The sequence below is a fragment of the Tetrahymena thermophila genome (assembly GCF_000189635.1).
Source record: "Tetrahymena thermophila SB210 genomic scaffold scf_8254752, whole genome shotgun sequence".
In the NCBI taxonomy this organism is placed as follows: domain Eukaryota; phylum Ciliophora; class Oligohymenophorea; order Hymenostomatida; family Tetrahymenidae; genus Tetrahymena; species Tetrahymena thermophila.
This window is the reverse complement of record NW_002476512.1, coordinates 1,301,788-1,318,483: the sequence shown is the minus strand read 5'-3', so window position 1 is coordinate 1,318,483 and position 16,696 is coordinate 1,301,788. Positions and strand designations below refer to the sequence as shown.

General features: G+C 22.3%; 4 protein-coding genes across 4 annotated transcripts; 1 reads left to right on the top strand and 3 right to left on the bottom strand. All coding sequences in view use genetic code 6, as the record gives it.

Moving 5' to 3' along the window:
* Nucleotides 1–23: 23 nt before the first annotated feature.
* On the top strand, nt 24–1,890 carry TTHERM_00122390 (MORN motif protein; the record flags this gene model as incomplete). Its single annotated transcript, XM_001010835.2, has 10 exons — nt 24–243; nt 318–357; nt 422–463; nt 520–581; nt 643–779; nt 923–1,087; nt 1,140–1,242; nt 1,321–1,450; nt 1,509–1,716; nt 1,783–1,890. The coding sequence occupies 10 exons, from the start codon at nt 24–26 to the stop codon at nt 1,888–1,890; spliced, it is 1,215 nt and encodes a 404-aa protein (XP_001010835.2).
* A 1,836-nt stretch (nt 1,891–3,726) lies between these two features.
* Nucleotides 3,727–5,784, bottom strand: TTHERM_00122389 (cyclic nucleotide-binding domain protein; the record flags this gene model as incomplete). Its single annotated transcript, XM_001471173.2, has 7 exons — nt 3,727–3,803; nt 4,119–4,156; nt 4,407–4,496; nt 4,726–4,815; nt 5,054–5,143; nt 5,393–5,482; nt 5,714–5,784. 7 exons carry the CDS (start codon nt 5,782–5,784, stop codon nt 3,727–3,729), a joined length of 546 nt encoding a protein of 181 aa, XP_001471223.2.
* A 1-nt stretch (nt 5,785) lies between these two features.
* On the bottom strand, nt 5,786–7,370 carry TTHERM_000122388 (hypothetical protein; the record flags this gene model as incomplete). Its single annotated transcript, XM_012796267.1, has 5 exons — nt 5,786–6,050; nt 6,291–6,380; nt 6,626–6,715; nt 7,225–7,274; nt 7,332–7,370. The coding sequence occupies 5 exons, from the start codon at nt 7,368–7,370 to the stop codon at nt 5,786–5,788; spliced, it is 534 nt and encodes a 177-aa protein (XP_012651721.1).
* Nucleotides 7,371–8,160: 790 nt separating this feature from the next.
* TTHERM_00122370 (cation channel family protein) lies at nt 8,161–15,572 on the bottom strand (the record flags this gene model as incomplete). Its single annotated transcript, XM_001010833.2, has 14 exons — nt 8,161–8,482; nt 8,538–9,534; nt 9,690–9,846; nt 9,903–10,432; nt 10,490–12,327; nt 12,390–12,818; nt 13,063–13,605; nt 13,660–13,721; nt 13,954–14,434; nt 14,538–14,798; nt 14,940–15,016; nt 15,085–15,144; nt 15,211–15,438; nt 15,504–15,572. The coding sequence occupies 14 exons, from the start codon at nt 15,570–15,572 to the stop codon at nt 8,161–8,163; spliced, it is 6,054 nt and encodes a 2,017-aa protein (XP_001010833.2).
* Nucleotides 15,573–16,696: the final 1,124 nt, after the last annotated feature.

Here is a 16,696-nt window from a genome sequence, read left to right as displayed (position 1 = left end):
GTCTTTTATACATACATACATAAATGAGTTTCAACAATCAAAAACAAACTAGATATTCCCAAGTTATTACAGTTTTGGACAAAAAGCCAATCAATTTAGAAGCTGAAAAGTAGAAAGCTATGATGGAAAGAGAATAGCTTATTTAAGATTTTGAGGCTAATTACATTTATGACTAGAGTGGAAATTATAGACCAAATATTAGAATCAAATAATATGTAGATGGATCTAAATATGAAGGAGAAGGTATTTAATTAATTAATAAATTAAAATTGATATTAAGTAAAAGATTTAACTAAATTATTTTCTATATAAAATAGTTGTAAATGATAAAAGAAATGGGAAAGGAATCTACCATTAGTAATTCAGCTTTTTCATTATTGTACATTTGGATTTATCTATCTCTTATAAATTATTTATATAGTGCAAACTCAGATAAATATATTGGAGATTGGAAAGATGACAAGTAAATTTGTTTATTATTGTTTCAAGTAAAAATCTTAACTGAATACTATTATATAGATTTCATGGCTTTGGAATTTACATCTTTATGAATGGAGAAAGATATGAAGGTGAATTGAGAGGTATAATTTAAACATTCAAAAATAGTTAAGTACATTTTATTTTTATTATTATCATCATCAGAGGGTGCTAAGCATGGCAAGGGAACATATAAATATGTAAATGGTAATGAATACAAAGGAGAATGGAGAAATGATAGAAAAAACGGGCACGGTATTTATGATTATTATAGTACTTAAGAGAGATACGATGGATAATGGGTAACACATACTTTAATTATCAAATTATCAACTAAAAATCAATCCAAAAATTAAAATAAACTATTTCTTAATCATGAAAATTTTAAAGAAACTCAAATATTTTTAGAAATGTTTTGGTTAATGTTAAAATATTAAAAAATAAGGTTGATGGAGAGAAACATGGATATGGTATTTATAATTATGCATATGGTGATAGATATGAAGGAAATTGGAAAGAAGGTGAAAAGTTTGGTAAAGGCAAATTAGAATATGCTTCAGGAGCTATCTATGAAGGAGAGTGGTACGGCGATAAAGCTCATGGATCTGGAGTATTTAACAGCTAATTTTTTGTTTTTTATTAATATGTTTGTTTATTTCTAGGTTTTCTTATTCTAAAATGGAGACAGATATGAAGGAGAATGGGTAAAAGGAAAGAAAGAGGGAATAGGTAAAATAAGTTACACTGACGGATCGAGATATGAAGGTAAAAAATCTATTTAATTGGATTTTAATATAAAGAAATAATTATTTTCAATTTTAATTAATTGTTTTTTCTTTACAGGCGAATGGTTGGGCGATATGATTAATGGACAAGGTATCTACTACTTTCCTAATGGTGATATATATTAAGGATAATTTAAAGATGGGGAAAGAAATGGAAATGGAATTTATATATTCGTGAGCAAAGATAAGTAATAAGAAAGTTTGTGTTCCTTTATTTAAATATATTATTAATTTATTAATGAATAGGTACGAAGGTGAGTGGCACAATGATAAAAAGCACGGCTAAGGTGTTTTATATTTTGCAAATGGTGATATTTATGAAGGTGAATGGAGTAATGGTCATAAAAATGGTAGAGGAGTTTATAAATTTGCAAATGGAGACATATATGAAGGTTATGTAGAAGAAGATAAAAAATAAGGAAGAGGAATTTATAAATGGAGAAATAATACCAGAGTAAATATATAAATAAATAAAATAAAATTATTCTATCATATTATATTAATTATTTCTAAATAAAAGTATAATGGTGAGTGGAAAGATGATTTTATGCACGGAAGAAGTGCATTTACTCTTGAAGATGGAATAACAGTATAAGTTGAATTCTAATAAGATAGAGTTCTTTCATGAAAACTTCTAATAAAATAAGATAAAATAAATAAATTTCATTAAAAATAGATAAAATCTAATATTATTAACCCTTAAAGTTTATAAAATACCAAACAGCTTAAAGCCATTCTAATGTTATCAAATTAATTAATTCAAAAATTTTATGTTTATATATATGTATGTATTTTTAGCATATAGTGATGGTTACTTAACAAATCAACATAATTTAACTTATTATTATTACTATCATCTGTAAATTTTTATTTTAAAAAAATAAAATGTGATAAACGGATGGATAACTTTATATTTATTTATATACCTGAACTAACTATTTTATTTTAAAATGAACAAAAAATACAAAAAATTTTAATGAAAAAAAAAAGTAAAAGCACAAACAAATCTAATTCATAAATTTAATCAAATAAAAAAAACTTTTTTTAAAATTGCTAAATTAAAAATTTTCAAGTGAAAAATTAAAACAAAGATCAAAGGAAAAGTTTTCATAGAAAAATCAAAAATAATATATTTAAAGACCTAATAATACAAAAAAAACAAACAATAATACATATAAATATAATAAATGAATAAATAAATAAATAATTTTTAATTTAAGTTGTATTCTGAGTGCATTTATATGTGCGAGTATTTCTATTCTATTCTATCACTAATTTAATTGCTCCTTTTTAAATATTGAAGAAAAAAAAAATATAATTAAATAATTAATTAGAAGGAAAAAATGAAGAAAAAATATGAAATAATAAGATTATTTAATTAATAATAAAAGCAAAAGTTAAAAAAAAAATGATGAGTTAAATTAAAAAACAGAGAGAAAAAAAGCAGGAACAATAAAAAGAAAAAGAGTTTTAATTTTTAAAAATAGTTTTTATATTTAAAAATATCTAACCCAAAACAAATAAACTATTTTTACTAAAGATAAAGTGCCAAATTTGAGAGATTAATGCAATCTACTAAAGCAGAACCTAAGCCTGATACACCCATAATACCAATTTAATTGTAACTTTTTAAATATTGAAGAAAAAAATATAATTAAATAGTTAATTAGAAGGAAAAAATGAAGAAAAAATAAATATGAAATAATAAGATTGATTATTAATAAAAGTAAAAAATGATGAGTTAAATTAATAAACAAAGAAGAAAAAAAAAAGCAAAAATAATAAAAATTAAAACAAAAAAGAGCTTTATTGTTTTAAATCTGTTTATAATTAAAAATATCACAATCCAAAACAAATAAATTGTTTTTACTAAAGGAAAAGTGTCAAATTTGAGAGATTCCTGCAATTTGCTAAAGCAGAACCTAAGCCTTAAGCACCCTTAGCACCAATTTAATTGTTACTTTTTAAATATTGAAGAAAAAATAAAAAATTAATTAGTTAATTAGAAGGAATAAATGAAGAAAAAATATGATTAATTAATTATCAAAGCAAAAATTGAAACTAAAATAATGAGTTAAATTATCCAAAACAAATAAAATGTTTTTACCCAAGATTAAGTGACAAATTTGAGAGATTAATGTAATTTGCTAAAGTAGACCCTAAGCCTAATGCACCTTCCTCATCAATTTAATTATCACTTTTTAAATATTGAAGAAAAAATATATAATTATATAGTTAATTAGAAGGAAAAAAGGAAGAAAAAATAAGAAATAATAAGATTAATTAATAATAATAAAAGCAAAAGTTGAAAATAAAATAATGAGTTAAATTAACAAAGAAAGAATAAAAAAAGAAAGCATAATATAAATAAAAAGAAATAAGAGCTTTTTTGTATTCAATTAATTTTTATAATTTAAAATATCTCAATCCAAAACAAATAAACTGTTTTACCCAAGGTAGAGTGTCAAATTTGAGAGATTAATGCAATTTGCTAAAGCAGAACCTAAGCCTTAAGCACCCATAGCACCAATTTAATTGTTACTTTTTAAATATTGAAGAAAAAATAAATAATTAAATAGTTAATTATAAGGGAAAAATATGAAATAAATAGATTAATTAATCATAAAAGTTAAAGTTGAAAATAAAATAATGAGTTTTTAAATAAACAAACAAAGAAAAAAAAAGGCAAGTACAATAAAAAGAAAAAGAACATAAACAAATGACACTAATGAGAATCAGTCACTGGGTTCGTGTTCTCATAGTATCATTTTTTAATACATTCCAAAACAAATAAACTTTTTTACTCAACGTAGAGTGTCAAATTAGAGAGATTAATGCAATTTTTTAAAGCAGAACCTAAACCTAATGAACCTTCATCACCAATTTAATTTTACCTTATTAAATATTGAAGAAAAAATATAAAATTAAATAGTTAATTAGAAGGAAAAAACAAAGAAATAATATGAAATAATAAGATTAATTAATAATAAAAGCAAAGGTTGACAAAATGATGAGTTAAATTTACAAACAAAGAAAAGAAAAAAGCAAGCACAATAAAAAGAAAAAGAAAAAAGAGCTTTATTGTTTTAAATTAGTTTTTATAATTAAAAATATCACAATCAAAAACAACTAAACTATTTTTACTCAAGGTCAACTTTCAAATTTGAGAGATTAATGCATTTTGCTAAAGCAGAACCTAAGCCTGATGCACCCGTAGCACCAATTTAATTGTCACTTTTTAAATATTGAAGAAAAAATATATCATTAAATAGTTAATTAGAATGAAAAAATAAAGAAAAAATATGAAATAATAAGATTAATTAACAATAAAAGTGAAAGTAAAATGATGAGTTAAATTAACAAATAAAGTAAAAAAAAAGAGAGCACAATAAAAAGAAAAAAGAGCTTAACTTAGTTTTATTTTTAAAAATATCACAATCCAAAACAAGGAAACTATTTTTACCCAAGATAGAGTGTCAAATTAGAGAGATTAATGCAGTTTGCTAAAGCAGAAACTAAGCCTGACACACCTTCATCACCAATTTAATTACCTCTTATAAAATATTGAAGAAAAAAAATATAATTAAATAATTAATTAGAAGGAAAATATGAAGAAAAAATATGAAATAATAAGATTAATTAATTAATAATAAAAGCAAAAGTTGAAACTAAAATAATGAGTTAAATTAAGAAAAAAAGCAATCACAATAAAAAGAAAAAAGAGCTTTATTGTTTTAAATTAGTTTTTTATTTAAAAAATATAACAATCCAAAATAAATAAACTTTTTTACTCTATGTAGAGTGTTAAATTTGAGAGATTAATGCAATTTTTTAAAGCAGAACCTAAGCCTGAAGCACCCAAAGCACCAATTTAATTGTTACTTTTTAAATATTGAAGAAAAAATATCTAATTAAATAGTTAATTAGTAAAAAAAAGAAGAAAAATATGAAATAATAAAATTAATTAATAATAAAATGAAAAGTTGAAACTAAATTAATTAGTTAAATTAACAAAGAAAGAAGAAAAAAAAAAGCAATAAAAATAAAAATAAAAAAGAGCTTTTTTGTTTTAAATTAGTTTGATTTTATAATTAAAAATATCATAATCCAAAACAAATAAACAGTTTTACCTAAGGTAGAGTTTCAAATTTGAAAGTTTAATGCAATTTGCTAAAGCAGAACCTAAGCCTGAAGCACCCATAGCACCAATTTAATTGTTACTTTTTAAATATTGAAGAAAAAATAAATAATTAAATTGTTAATTAGAAAAATATGAAATAAATATATTAATTAATAATAATAGAAAATGATGAGTTTTTAAGTTAACAAACAAAGAAAGAAAAAAAGCAAGAAAGCACAATAAAAAGAAAAAGAAAAAAGAGCTTTTTTGTTTTAAATTAGTTTTATAATTAAAAATATCACATAATCCAAAACAATTAAACTGTTTTTACTAAAGGTCAAGTGTCAAATTTGAGAGATTAATGCAATTTTTTAAAGCAGAACCCAAGCCCGATGCACCCATATCACCAATTTAAAAAAACTTTTAGAAAAAGGTTATTAAATTACCAAATTGTTCTGGAATTAATGAGAAAAAGAGGAAACAGGGTGTATATTAAATATTCAAAAATCAGATATTGATTGAATTATTAAAAATTAATAATTATGAAAATACCTAAAAATAAATAAAAATTATTTATATAAATATAATAAAAATAAATTTTAAGATGTATTCTGAGTGCATTTATATGTGCGAGTTTTTCTATTCTTCTATCACCAATTTAATTGTCACTTTTTAAATATTGAAGAAAAAATATATAATTAAATGGTTAATTAGAAGGAAAAAAGGGAGAAATAATAATAAATTATCAGATTAATTAGCAAAGGTTGAAAATAAAATGAGTAGTTGTTAAATTAACAAAGGAAGAAGAAAAAAAAGCAAGAATAATAAAAAGAAAAAAAGAAATTTATTGTTTTAAATTAGTTTTTATAATTAAAAATTATAATCCAAAACAAATAAATTGTTTTTACCCAAGATTAAGTGTCAAATTTGAGAGATTATTGCAATTTGTTAAAGCAGAGCCTAAGCATGATGTACCTTCCTCGCCAATTTAATTTTACCTATTTAAATATTGAAGAAACAAATTTAATTAAATAGTTAATTAGAAAGAAAAATGAGGAAAAAATATGAAATAATAAGATTTATTAATAATATAAGTAAAAAATGTTGAGTTGTTAAATTAACAAATAAAGAAGAAAAAAAAGCAAACACAATAAAAAGTAAGTAAAAGAAAAAAGAGCTTTATTGTTTTAAATCTATTTATAATTAAAAATATCACAATTCAAAACTATTAAACTGTTTTTACTAAAGGTCAAGTGTCAAATTTGAGAGATTAATGCAATTTTTTAAAGCAGAACCTAAGCCTGATACACCCATATCGCCAATTTAATTGTCACTTTTTAAATATTGAAGAAAAAATATATAATTAAATGGTTAATTAGAAGGAAAAAAAGAAGAAAAAATATAAGTAATAAGATTAATTAATAATAAAAGCCAAAGTTTAAAATAAAATGATGACTCTAATTAACAAAGAAAGAAGACAAAAAAGCAACAAAATAAAAAGAAAAGGAAAATAAATTAAAATATATTTAATGCTTTAAATTGATTTTTGTAATTAAAAATATTATTATCCAAAACAAATAAACTTTTTTTATCAAATGTAAATGTTAATAGCAAAAAAATGAAGAAAAATTATAAAATAATAAAAAATGAATAATAAATCGTTAAAAATTGAAATAAAAATTAAGTTAAGATAGAGAAAAAATGTTTGTTTTTATAAAAATTGAAAAAAGATGATAATTTTGATTAGAAAAATTATTTTTTTAAAGAAATTGAAAGTTAAATATACAAAAAATATTAATAATAATAATAATAATAAGGATAATATTTTTTAATTAAATATACGTCAGATTAATATGGAGAACCTAATGAGATAAAAGTGAAGAGTTTATAAACTTTTTTTTTTTAAATTTATAAATTTAAAGGATATTAATAAAAAAATTAATAATTACTTCTTCTAAAACTTCATACTATTTAATCTATTATATCATTTTTTTTTTCTCTCAAAAATATTGAATAGCAATTTAGGGAAATAAACTAATTATAAATGGATAAAAATAATAAATCAAATATAATAATTAATTATCAAATTTTTATTTATAAATTTGCTTTTATATGTTACAGAAAAATTAATTTAATATTCATTATTTAAGCTTAATATTTGTATTTATAATATAAACTTAAAAATATGGTAGGAATTAAAGATGGGTAGTTAATTATATTTGAAATAATTCTAGTCATTAATTAATTAATCTTCAATTAGCTTTAAATCATAAAAATTAAATGAAATATCACGATCTGTACCTACTCAGTTAGTGATATTTTAATTACAGGATTAGTTATACATATTTTAATAAAACTTTTTAATTCTTGAATAATCTTAATTAAAGATAGAATAAAAACATATAAAAAAAACAATATTAGATTCAAAGACTTTTATAGAAATTTAGTTTTTGCTGATACTGTAAATTTTGTATTTGCAGAGTGTCATATTATTTGAGAATAACGAAAATTATTTGGTGTTTTTTTATTTAGGACTTAATTATTTCTAAAAGATATTATTAAGAATGAATACTAAATACATTTAAAATGACATACTTTTATTTTTTATTTGAAATATTAAGTTAATTTATTTTTTTAATCTTAAGAATTTTAAGATATTTATTATTGAAATTGCTATAAATAGTTCTTCGTGTTAGATCAATTTGTTCTTAAATCTAAATTTTGTCTACATTTTTAATTTGTTTTTACAATATTTTGGTATTTATTTTTTTGAATTAATCATTGTTTTTAAATATTAGAATTTTTTTCTTTTTCTTCTTGCTCTTCTTTTTCTATTTGTTTTTTGATGATTTCTATGAAATTTTACTTTTGGCTCTTTATTTTTTAGAACAAAGACTAAATGTGAAAAATATTAGTATCGCCTTTTTGCTTGTAAACATATTATCTCTTCCATATTTTTGCTTTTCTAGACAATACAATTAAAAGTATCATATCACCACTAGTAAACTCTGTTTCTTTAATATTTTTTTCATATTTTAATGTATTAGATTTGCATTGATTGTCAAGAGATTCCCTCAATTTTAAGTTTTTAGGTTCAAGACTATAATTATTTAATGATGATTAATATTTTTATGCAAAAAAAATGAAAAATTTACTTATTAACACCGTATTTAATTTAGACAGATATCTTAGAGAGTTTTTCAACTACGTCATGGAATTTGTAACAGAATATTTTGTCAATTGGATCTTCGTAGATGGGAATATTTAGGGATTTTAGAAATTGGCTTTTGTTTTCAATATCAAGGAATTCCTCACTGTTAACACCATAAACAATAGCAATTTAACTAGAAAATTACCAAAATTCCTTATAACTGATATAACCTTTGCCTTAAGGATCAAATTTTGTCCATAGTTTCAAAATATCATCAAGTTGATAATGATTGATAGCAGACTCATCAGCACTAAAGGCCTCCTTATAGGACTCGATAATAGTGGCTACAAACAAATTTAATATAATCAGAGTAAATATGAGGAAAAAAACATAAAAGAATAGGTAAGAGATGACAGAACCACAAGACTGAAAGCCGTATTTAACAAAATCATAATAATCGTACATATCATCTCTGCAAACAAAATTAGGAGCCATTTTTTATGAGGCCTCAAAAGGAATCAGATACCACATTTCTAAAGTGACTATTCTTATGAATGAGAATAGAGCCTAGAAAAATCCTGAAAAATTTAGATCATATTCGTTAATTGTTGATTAAAATTTTAAATAAGGAAAGAGATTAAGAGAGAGAAGGACGGCAGTATATAGAAAGACTATTAAAATTAATGATATTCCTAATATAGAAGACAATGCGTAATTTAAGCTATTAAGAAGTTTTCTAAAGATCAAGAAATGATTGAAAACCCTAATTAACCTAATCAATTGCAAACCTTTAGAGATGCCATCAAATATTCTATAATAGTTTGAGAATATAGTTATATGCTGATTAAATTAATAATCAATATTTATCATTCCTATTATCAATACTGCAATGTCAAAATTATTCCACATGCTTATAGTGAAATATCTTAAAATCCCTAAACTAATCATCCTACATAGAATTTCAACACCCAGAATAATTAAGCAGACTAAATTTATGATCTCTAATTTTATTTAATTAAATAATCATTCATATTTTTTTATTAACTTGAAATTTAATTTATTTTTTTATTCATTTTGAATTTTATAGAGTTTAAAAAAGAATTTATGTAATCTTAAAAATTAAATAAATTAATTAATTAAATTATCTATTTATTACTTAAAACCATCATGTTATCGGAATCCATCCTATTCTTAAAAAATAAAAAGGAAACCCCATTCAAAACAGCGAAAAAGTAAAAAAATATTTTTAAAGAATTTCCAGTGACTAAATTTTTAAAAAAGAAAAGTCTGAATCTATTTTTTGGTTCTTATTCCTAAATTTTTAAAATAATTAAATAATTTCTTTTTATTTAATAGTTTTTTTTTTTACATTTTTAATTGGAATAAGTTTTCTGATAGATTTCTTAATAAAAAACCACTCTTTCTGTTACTTAGTCAAAGAATGAGTTCCGCTTTCATGCTCATTCAACTCTAAAAGAGACTCTACGATTAAGCCAACAAACATATTTAGGATGCATATATTAGCAATAAAGAAATATTAAATGTAAAAAATAGCCCAGATACTTTATTATTTGTAACTTATCTAGAATTAAGAAGAGTTTGAATCAAAAGTATCTAGCATAATCTGTAGCCATCCTTCAGATGCCTATACCATAAATAGCACTTAGAGTGAATCTATAATAGAGTTGAAGTTATATGCAGATTCTATCCAATCTCCACCTAAATCAAAGCAATCATGCTTTGATATTATATCATGAGAAGAGGGATAATAGAGATGCTTGCACATCCAGCCAGAGTCTTTTAATAGTTTTGTAGCTATGATTCCATTCATTAAAAGATAAATCATAGCAAACATAATAAGTTTAAACATTCTTGATGAGCAGTATGCCATTAATCTTCCTATTATTTTGAAATAAATATATAAATAATGTTGTTATAAATATAATTATTAAATACCAGCAAATGCAATGTCCTTATTATATTTTGATAGGAATGCTAACAAAAAAATAACTCTAAAGATAGCAATGCACTTGAAAACAAAATTAGATTTAGAAGTGATGTTTAAAATGTAAAGCAACACTGCGAGTGTAGTTACAAAATCTAATATCGAAAGGAGACTTCTTCTAAGATAAGATCGTGGACCATTAAATAAGAAACCATGTTAAACAAGATGTATAAAAAGTTGAAACAAAAAAATTCCTGCTAAAACTTTGTAGGAAATGTTGATAATATCTTTTTGTATGCTTTTTGGATTTAAGAAAGGAGAATCCCATACAAGTATACCAGCAAAAACTATAATTGTCAAAACCATAAGAAAGTCAAATTTACTACTTTCAGAGATATTAGAGCAAATTTATCTAAACCTATTATCAGTTCTGAATAAATTTAAGGAGATGTCTTCGCAGCTAGTTTATTATTGATTTGTGGAATGATTTTAATCCAAAGCATTTTTTTGACCATTTTAATGGTTTTGTTGGTTATTTTAATTATTTTGTTAATTGTTTTGATTATTTTATTAATTATTTTGATTTTATTAATTCTATTTTTTTTCTTACATTTATTGTTAGTTAGCCATTACTTTGTTTGATACATTTTAAAATACCATCTCAGAAGAATAAATTTCTTAAGCAATATGAACAAGAGATTATGAAGGCACTGGAGTCATGATAGATTATTTACTCTAAAAAATATTGCTCTAAGTTTATTAATTACTAAAATTAAAATCTAACAACTAGATATCGCTATTCTAACGTTAGTTTTATTTCTTGACTTGCTAAGGATATTCATATTCTTAACTCTTATTCTCAAATTAAAAATTTTTATTTCTATTTTTTTTGAAAGAATAGTTTGGAGATAAAAATGCATCAGATTGTTAAAAACCTTGATTAATTTAAAAGTTAAGTGGCGGAGCATTCTTATTTTCTTTTGGTTGGATATAGTCATCTTAGAGTATAGAGGTAATTGACTTCACTCCATTGTTAATAGATTTTTCTTAAAATACTTAGTTTTAACTTTCCATAATTGGTCTTGATGAGTTAAAGTCATCTCTATTTGTATTAAATGCAGATTATGATTATTAGAAACTAACATGTGTTTGACCATTAATCTTTATTATTTATATATTAGGCTTATGAACACTTTTTCTAATTCCTATAATTGTGGGTGCTTTCTTTTTTACTCTAAAAGTCTAAAAATCTTCCTATTAAACTTCAGAATTTTCTGAACTCTCACTCGAGCTTTCATTTTCATTTTATAAAGTAGCATTTTGTTTTTCTATTTACTAGTTAGATATTGGTTTAGGATTTGAAGAGATGTATTAATCATCAAATTATTTGCTTGCAGTAATTCCATTTTCTATGCATTAAAATTAATTAGCTTTTTATTCATCATTTTAATTGATATTTTCTATCTTTGTGGCTAAACTGTAATTAAGTTTTGTGGGAATAGCATGAACTTAAGATGAATTTTTCTTTGAACATAAATTGAAAATACTTAAAAAGCATCTTCTGAAAATCATATCAATTGTATCAAGTTGATTTTTTTTCTTATAATATTCCTTTTCATTAATTCTCAGATATTTCATGAATTGGCTAATAAAAATAGCAATAAATAATCTCACAAAGAGCACCCAACCAATCAGCATGCATATTAAATAATAAATCACACTTTGATATCCGACAAATCTCATAAAATTATACATTGAAATATGCCATTCTTCATTATAAAAAATAAGTACAACAGCTAGTAAGCTATCCTGAAGTGTATTAAAATTAACTCTTAATACATGGTGATCGCTAATTTAAATAAAATTTATTTACATCATAAAACATGAAAATTCATTAAATTAATAATTTACTCATGAGGCTACGAGTAAGCAAATAATTCTCTTCCTATTTGTGCAAAAAGAATGACTAATATGCAAAAAACAATAATATATTCAGGTATTGAATTTAAGGTCTACTGGTAAGTTTTTAAAATGACAGTCATATTTTAGAATAATTCATAGTGGAAAAAGATCTTAAAGATTCTAAAGACTTTTGTGCATCTTATAAGTATGAACATTTACAAAGTAGGGTTAAATATATCATAGCCGTTAACTCCTTCATAAATATAAGATGTCAAATGAGCTAAAAATACCAAACAGTCTACGCAGTTAAAAACATCTTTAAAGAATTTTTAAAAACCAATAAAAACAATCATGTAAATTATTTCACAAAATAGAATAATAATTGTAGCAAAATCTATCTTATTTAGAATTATATAAGCTTTCTAAGATATCCAGTGACTATTTAATTTTTAAATAAATTAATATTTAAAGTACTAAATAAACACAATAAAAAGTAAGTATGATTTAATTTAAATAATTTTTAATTTATTCACTAGCAATTTAATAAATTTCACAAATTCATTTTTTATTTTTTCAAAAGTTTTTATTATAATTAAATGCATTTATTTATTTATTTAAATTTATTTATTCATCAAAAAAGAAAAGTTGTTATTATCTTTAATAAATGAAACAAGAAAATTACTTATCTAAACAGAGATTAGCAATCTAAAGGAGCAGATTTAAAAAAAATATAGCTTTAATAATAGGAGAGGCTGCCATGACTTCTTTGAAATCGTTTCGATCTGACTTCACTGAAATATTTGACTTTTTATTAAGTGAGCCATCAGATTTGTTATGCTCTCCTTAGTAAATTAAACTTAATTATTTATTTTGTTTATAATTGGAGGGATTCTTAGAATTGGATAAACCTACATGAAAATTGTCTTGCTTATCGGAATTTATATCATTAACCATTATATTTTATGCATTATTTATGATTTCTTTTTTTATTTTTAAATCACTTAAATTATGTGCGTTTTCCTCACTCTCAAAGTTGATCACAGCATTTTTCTTTTAAAATTGCTAACCACTATCTTGATGAATATAATTGAGATTGCTATCTTTATCGCTGCCCGAAAATTGCTTTCCAACTTTTTTCTTTTAAATTTTATCATTTTTGATTGATGTTTCATCTATAAAACCTTCATATAATGTAGCCAAGATAATGTTTGAAATAATTTAAGATCTTTTATAAAAGAAAATAATTAAAAAAATTCTAACCAAAATTATTATTTTTTACAAGAAAAGTACCAAAGAAACAAAATATATTGCTGAAACAGCTTTATCCTATGCTCTCCAATACTATATTTTAAATTTATAAATTAATTAATAAAGAATAAAATTAAAATAAATTTTAAATTATTTAAATTCCTTTTTTAAATCATTCTAAATTTTTAACTAATTCTAAATTTTTAAAGTAAATTTAAATGCTTAAAAATATTATTTTCATTGAACTAATTTTTAAGAATTTATTTTATTTAATTGTTGATTAAATCACGTTATTATGCTATAAATTAAGAAGATGCTTGCTTACCATATATGTTGTTTGAACCCATCCAGTTACCATCAAAAAATTGTAAACAGCAAAGAGAGCCCATTCTATACTATTAAAAAGGTTATACCCAAATAATAAAGTTTCATGCTTTGCTTCAGTTTTATTAAATGGTAAACCAAAATCAGCTGGATTACCGCAAAAAGTATTTTTAGGACACTCAAGAACTCCACATGGATATTAATTGGATTCATCAACTTCCCAAATATCTGAATTATGTTCAGGATGTTCGGTTAATCTGCATCTGCTTTCTACATGACCTTAAAAAAAGCTCATCCCTACTACAGCATAAAGCAAAATTACACAGATTAGAGGAAAAAATGTTTTTCCTAAATGTTAAAAACTACTGAAAAAGGCATTAACTTTCTTAGTTAACTCAGGAAACAGTCTGAAAAATGTAAGAATTCTTAAAAATTTGATGATGCTGAATACAGTAGTAGTCACACTAAATCTTGATATCCAGCTAATTAATAAATTAATTAAAAAAACAGTAAATTTTTTTTTTCTTTGTTTCTCACCACCACTATTACTTAGCTTAGTAAGTGAGATATTAATAATTTATTTACCCAGAAAACAAAATAAGAATAAGTACAATATTCCATAACTATCTTAAGAGAGCGCTTTTACCTTAAACAAGGCCGAGTGCTATAATCCCCAAAAGAATTTCCAAAGAAAAAAAAGAATTGCATATAAATTAAATAAAATCACTGACTTCATTAATTTTTAAATCGTACATATTTGCACCAGTGTTTCTAAATGAGTAGTCAAACATAAGATAAGCAACTATTTCAGCAATAGTAGCAGCAATCAAAAGTAATCTCATAATCCTTTAAATAAATTAATAGAAAATTTAATTTATTTATAAAGTTTGGTTATATTATTATTAATGGATTGAAAATTATATTTTATAAATAAATAAATAACTCAATCAATCATTTATTAAAATAATTTATTTAAAAATTCATTACAGTGAGTGATAAAAATTGAATATTTTTTATCTGAATTTAGACTTTTTGTCAAATAATCCCAAACTCTTATCTGTGACCTACATATATTTAAAATGTATGAATTTAACTCATATCCTGTAAATCAGTTTATATGTTATTTTATTACTTCTTAGAATAATTGATCTACTTCGCTTTACCTTTATGAGAACAAGTATTTCAAGCGATCCTAAGTCAATATATAATAAGAACAATTAGTTATTTTTATAGCTTTTATAAAATAAAGCATTTATACAATTGTGGAAGTGTCATCTACTTTACTTTCTGAATCATCTTTATTAGAGCCGCCGCTGTTATTTTATTTATTAACAGCATCATCGCTTTCTACAAAATTTAAAGGATTTTCTTTGGGATAGTGTTCTTTTGATTCAGTTGTTATATTACTATTATGTTTGTTTTAGACTATTTAGAGGTTATTGTTTGCATAACTATGAGGCTAATGTATTTCTAAAGGAGGCTTATCCTTTTATAAATAAATCAAATTTACAAAATTTAAAGATTGATTATGCAGATTAATATGTTTTTTACATCCTCTATTTTAGTTGGAACCTAAAATCTCACAGTATAATTAGCTTCAATTTTTTACTGTCTTACCATATAAATATATGTTATGCTTTTTAACAAATACGTGCTTGTAAAATTAGGAGATCAATTGAACAGCTATAAATATATAAAAAGAATCTCCTTCTTGTTTTAAATTATTGTTTAATCAAACAAACTTTCGATTTCTAATAATTAATTAATTATTCACAGGCAAATAAATACAAAAAATATTACTTAATTTGCGTACTTACTCATTCTTAGAAATTAAGTTTTAATATCACAAAATTAATTTGCATATAGATTTCGATTAATATTTTTTTGTCATAATATATATATATTAAATTTGTTACCATTTCTTTTAGTTATTATGAGATTGAATTATCTATATTAAATGTGATTTTTTATTAATTTTCATACCAATAATCAATATAAATTTACAAATATTTTATAATGAATTCAATTAAATGAGGCAATTTAAATACCTTTATTTATTTTTCAATATTTAAATAAATGCTACTATTTATAGTTTCATTAATAGGTTTAATTGGTTTAGCATTTTAAAGAACGAACTAGTAGGTCTTTCTCTAAATTAATTAAATCATCCATCCATACTCAATTTTATGATATTTATTCTTTTTGATATTAATTATTAAATCTGTCTATCAGTTATGGTAATTATTCTAACCATAAGTCTTAGTATATTTAGAATTAAAATCCATAATAAGCATTCAATCATCGAAGCTAAATATTTGATTGATAATTTCTTTGGTAATTTAATCAAAGGATGAGTCGTATTATTTATTAATAAAAAAAGATAAATAATTTATAGACCATAATAAGAATAATATAAATTATTGTGCCGTTAAAGCAAATCTAAAATAAACCTGAATTAAAAGAATCTATTACTGAATACTTTTTACTTATTTTTCAAATACCTTTTCCTTCTTCCTATAATAAATTCTTCAACTAAATTGATAAAGAAAAATTTTAAAACGTAGGTAAATGCATTTACATTTAATATGATTATTAATGCACTTAAAAAATATCAATCTTAAAATATTAAAAAAATAATTAAATATTTAAAATAAATAAATATTTTTAAATTAATTTGTTAACCATTTTTATTACATAAAATTAAGTTTAATTAATTAAATTTAAAATAGAGATTAAATTAAACA